We start from the raw sequence: 5534 nt of genomic DNA on the forward strand, positions 1-5534 counted from the left end.
GTATCCAATACCCAGGACAATACTGATTCCCATCTCATGATCGGTCTCAGCCAATACCGATCTGATATCAATACTTGATTCCATGGGTACAAGCCTAAAATACAAAGCTATGACAGCAACAAGGAGGAGGAAATGGTAGTCATATACATAATCTTAGAAACTACAACAAAAGCTGTCCTGAGGAATAGACAGAAAACATCCGAAATGAAATAATACCGTCAGATAAACTATTGGGAATGAAAACAAAAATCGTCCCCAACATTTTGGGGATAAAAATGATTAGGGTTGCAAGTTTGGCGTTGCAAGCCCGAACCTGCCCTGAGCCTGAGAAGGCCTTGCCTGGGCTATTCAGCCCACGGGCTGGGCTGGGCTGGGCTGGGCCAGGGTTAAGATTTATATACCTGAGCTAGGGATGGGCCAGGCCTGGGCAGAGCCTGTCCAGCCGCCTAACCCCATATATATTGTAGGGACTACATTTTGACACTTTGGAAGACCTTCCTTACAATGATAATAACGGCCTATGACTCCTGTGACAATCGTGTGGCACAATGATCATTTTACCCCTGATATAACCTTGGTATCTGCATTAATGAGAAGGTATGTTTATTAGGGTTGTCAACGAATGGTCGAAAATCGCATCCGTTTCAGTTTTGGGATATCCGTATCTGGTTAGGAGGTATCCTGATCCATTTACATCCCTATTGTTTACTAAATGGGTGGTGTTTGGTTTCAAAGATCTGAACCTGCCTGGTTAAATTTTACTTGGTTCTTAGGATGGTCTGTGACAGTTAGAGTTGGGTTACTTTTGTTTTGTTGCTGTGGATTTTGGAACCTTCTCTGAGAGAGCTTCCAGTACATGAAGAGCAGAGTTGGCAAATGCAGCAATATACCTCATTGGAAGCCTCAGTGATTTGGCCATATTATGGTCTCCTTATCCAGATGAACTCTATACTGCATTATAGAATTGCACTTCCACCTTGAGAAGAATAACCCTCAAATTTTTTCAGATGAGAAAAAAGTGAGAAAATGCTACAAAGCAGAGCTGTTGACGTGAAGCCTGCCACAGGAAAGAATCTATATAGGAAATATGTGAACTCATGTGGGTAGCCGCAAGTAGCAAATTTGTAGAAACAGGATTCCAGGCCTACACTTGATGAGGCATCTTATGGGACCAACCTTGCCCCCTTAAGGACCAGCTGTGTGTGTGTGTGTGTGTGTGTGTGAGAGAGAGAGAATAAATTGAGTCCTTGAATCTCAACCAAGAAATCGCCATTGTATTACATCTCATTGTTGTTATAGCTGGGAAAATAAAGTGAGTCATTATTGAAGACATCACAACACAAAAAATCCATCCAAAATTCATCATCTTTCTGATCAGGCTGCAAGGATTCCATCCTATTATCTGATTCTTCCCCTTGCTGCAACAGCTCCATTATTTCACTTTGTTCAAGGAAGCCATTACAGAGAACATCAGGGCACAGCATCTTATTACATTCTTCATTTTGCTGCAATTGCTTGACTTCACTTTGTTCAATTTGATCTTCATGAGTCACATCAGAATCAATTTTATCGGATTCTTCCTCTTGCTGCAACAGCTCCATTATTTCACTTTGTTCAAGTAAGTCATTACAGAGAACATGAGGGCACAGCGTCCTATCACATTCTTCATTTTGCTGCAATTGCTTGCTTTCACTTTGTTCAGTTTGATCTTCATGAATCACATCAGAATCAATCTTATCTGATTCTTCCTCTTGCTGCAACAGCTCCATTATTTCACTTTGTTCAAGTAAGTCATTACAGAGAACATCAAGGCACAGCATCTTATCACATTCTTCATTTTGATGCAATTGCTTGACTTCACTTTGTTCAATTTGATCTTCATGAATCACATCAGAATCAATCTTATCCGATTCTTCCTCTTGCTGCAACAGCTCCATTATTTCACTTTGTTCAAGTAAGTCATTACAGAGAACATCAAGGCACAGCATCTCATCACATTCTTCATTTTGCCGCAATTGCTTGACTTCACTTTCTTCAATTTGATCTTCATGAATCACATCAGAATCAATCTTATCCGATTCTTCCTCTTGCTGCAACAGCTCCATTATTTCACTTTCTTGTTCAAGGAAGTCATTACAGAGAACATCTGGGCACAGCGCCTCATCACATTCTTCATTTTGCTGCAATTGCTTGACTTCACTTTCTTCAATTTGATTTTCATGAGTCACACCAGAATCAATACTGCACCTGTCAAAATCAATGCACTCATAATCTTGGTTTGCTGAAGACATCTTCCTTAATAGTTTCTCACACATGACAGTGTCCTGGAAATCCAAGATAGTATTCTCTAAATACTTCAATCTCTCTGACTCTGTCATCTTTGAGAACCCAAAGGCATTGGTCCATGTATTCAGCAATTTAGAAGCAGCAGGCAAAACCAACCTTTCCACTCCTAGTTCTACTAGTTTCTTCTCAAGCTCATTCATAAGAAGACGGCACATCCCTTCACTACGATATTCAAAGCGAGTAGCAATGAGGGGTACTTCGGCAACCTTCTCATTGTGGATCCTAACAGTAGCCACAGAGATCAGTTCATCTTTCCTCTGCAGAACCATAGTGTAGAACCCTTGAAAGTTTAGCCGGTTTAGCTCTGACCACTTGCTGAATATCAAATCTTCTATTAGACCACTGTTTGTATGAGGTTCATTAATTGGCTCAAAACATTCATGCATTACACCTAGTGCAACAGTCAACTTTCTGTAGCACTCTGTCCTGACTTGATCAGCATCAGATGATTCCTCAGTATCACCCCTATCATCTTTAACAGATTTCAAAATTACCCAAGACAAATTATTAGCATCCAAAGGAAATGATTTGCCCAAAATTTCATGGAGACCGATATATATTTTCTCACATTTTTTTGTGCAAAACCATTTTCTTTTTCTATCATGACCTTCCAGCTTATTAACCAGTTCCTTTCCTTTTAAGCACCCAACATGATAGCCCCGTCTACATTGATCACAATGCAGAGCCATTGTTGCTGTGAACTCCTTGTCATTTCCATCGAATTCACTTTGACCACATATGCCACATCTGCATGATGGGCAGAACCATTTTCCTTCAGGCAGATCCTTTAGACCAAGGCAGCTTAGATGGAAGACAGAAGGGCATCGATCACATAATAGTAATTCACCTCCATAGTGACAGATAGAGCATATGTAATCACTCTTATACTCAGGTAGACAACTCCTGACTCTCTCATGTGTCTTAAGTGTGGGGGTCTTATATAAGATTTGCATCCGACACTCTAACAAAGATCTTCCATCTTCTAAAACAATACTGGCAGCAGGCCTACGATAAGTGCTGCCAGCATGAGCTTCAAAACCACTTAGAGTGAACAAATTCTGACAACAATCGCAACTGATCCCATCACGAGTTAACTTCCCTTCTTTCATTCGCTGGTGGCCTTTTTGACCTTTATAGTACACTTTTGCATCTGGCAGCACTGCTTTCATGTCTATGAGGAAAGACAAAATACATCGAGGTTTGCGGCAAGGAGGAGCCAGTTTCTCAATGTGTTGATGCTCTGCTACAACTACTATACCCTTTCCTTTCCTAAATTTCCGGGTATTTACATCTTGATCTGATGGGTTTCCCTTTCCTTTCCTAAATTTCCGGGTATTTACATCTTGATCAGATGGGTTTCTTCGCTTTCTATTTCCTAAAAGTGCACCATCCAATCCATCTTCTCTAGCCATGCTTTGCATCGGCATTTGATCAGTTCTTGCAGTAATATCTTTAGAATATAGTCCAAGGTCTTTCATGCATTCCAGGCAGGCCAATCTGAGAGAATGGTAATACCTCCCCTTTGGTGATTTATACCGCAACTCGGGATTCCTTCCTTTCTTCTCAACATGTGAGAATTCCCACCCAGCAGCCGACAGATGCTTCTTTGCTCGTAAGGACATTTCTCCACTCTTTACATTGCCACTTTCCATAATTTCTTTCTTCTTATCCCTAGATCCACATGCATACCAGTCTGAAATAGCCTGAGGACAAAATACAGGTTCAACAAAAACTCTCACACCGGGAAGAGGAGCCATGGTGCAAATAACCAACCTGTTTGTCATCAATCAATGTGAGTAGAACTTTTCATAATAATTTGTGATGGTAGAAAGAAAAAAAAAATTAAAAAAAAACCAAAGCATAATGGATTTATGAAGTCCTGAACTTCTAATAAAAAATTAATTTTGGCAGCAATCTCATAAGGGTATAACACTATTTATGGGGCTTGTTATCTAAAGGGTTCTAGAAGACCTTGCATGCATCTTAAGAGAATGATAAGTTAATTTTTTTTTCTTTTCCATTTTTTCAGAACAATAGGGATTTTACCAAGATATGGATTGCACATGACATTATAAAAATAGACAAAGCTCCAATTTCTGGAGTAGATGCGGCTATTCATTGATTGGATTGATTTCAATAAATTTTTGTTATTTCTACATTGTCTGTGTCCTTGCTAAACTTTCTAAGACATTGAATACATTGTCTGTGTAATTTTCGGTTGTTCTCAATGGGAGATGTTAGGACACAAATAATTTTCACTTCCTTAGTTAGAAGAGGGTTTGTAAATCAAGGGCATATTGGTAGGGAGGGTCATACACCCTAGAAAGATATCAGCATTCATTGAAGTTCTAATAAGTAAATGGTACCAGAAATTAAATCAAGAGAATGTTTCCTAACAGAGAAAGACTCTGGAGCCAAATTATGGAGTTTCAGAAACTTAAGTTGCGATTCTAGAATGGTTAGAGACTCTCTCTCTCTCAGGTGCTCCATGTGAAGAAAAACAACAAAGAATTCTTCGCAAAAACTAATGGATACATATGTAGATTCAAATAAAAGGAAACAAAAGATGGCATTATAAAGATGAAATCAAGGGTTTGTTTCAGTTTCACATGAATTCTTGATTGGTAAAACGAAACACTACGAAATCTAATTTCCAATTGAAATGTGTTGAGAATGTAGAGTACCTGGTGAACGCAGAGCAAGCTACGAATCGCCTGAGAATGAAGCAAGAGAACTCAGAGTGCTTCCGGTGGGTTACACAGAGAGTAGAGTAGAAGGGAGTGAAGTTGAGTCCTCCTCCTCATCAGGAACCCTAACAATAAGGAGGAGAGTCGTCGATTTTCGTTTTGCTTGCGGGTTACGTAACAACCTCAACAACTTACTATAACTAACATGAAACATAACAATTCTACACAGGATTCTAAAACCAGAAATAGGAAACAGAATCCGACCCTGCCGATTCCGATCCCGATCCGAGATGGGAGTTAGCATTAAGTATGTTATGTTACAGATTTGATGAGTCCTAAATTTTGTGGCCTAAATTGGAGTCCTCAATATGGTTCTGAAAAACGGGATAAGAACAGTCAGTATCGGTCAGATCAGAAAGATATTGACTATGGGCGTCAATAGGTAGGTCTGGCTTGGTTTTGGTTAGGTTGAGTCGTTTTTTGTGTGGGAATGCTGAAATC

At 39.7% G+C, this 5534-nt stretch overlaps 1 protein-coding gene across 1 annotated transcript; it reads right to left on the reverse strand.

Annotated features, from left to right (window-relative positions):
* Positions 1 to 1254: 1254 nt before the first annotated feature.
* Positions 1255 to 5206, reverse strand: LOC122079227. Its single transcript, XM_042645502.1, has 2 exons — positions 5031 to 5206; positions 1255 to 4119 (listed from the first exon to the last, which is right to left on the reverse strand). The coding sequence occupies exon 2, from the start codon at positions 4101 to 4103 to the stop codon at positions 1278 to 1280; it is 2826 nt and encodes a 941-aa protein (XP_042501436.1). The 5' UTR covers positions 4104 to 4119; positions 5031 to 5206; the 3' UTR covers positions 1255 to 1277.
* Positions 5207 to 5534: the final 328 nt, after the last annotated feature.

Source organism: Macadamia integrifolia, chromosome 5, assembly GCF_013358625.1.
Source record: "Macadamia integrifolia cultivar HAES 741 chromosome 5, SCU_Mint_v3, whole genome shotgun sequence".
NCBI classification, from domain to species: domain Eukaryota; kingdom Viridiplantae; phylum Streptophyta; class Magnoliopsida; order Proteales; family Proteaceae; genus Macadamia; species Macadamia integrifolia.

What these genes read in the sequence shown, in the direction of transcription:
- LOC122079227 (XM_042645502.1), bottom strand. Translation starts at nt 4,103, where the DNA reads ATGGCTCCTCTTCCCGGTGTGAGAGTTTTTGTTGAACCTGTATTTTGT.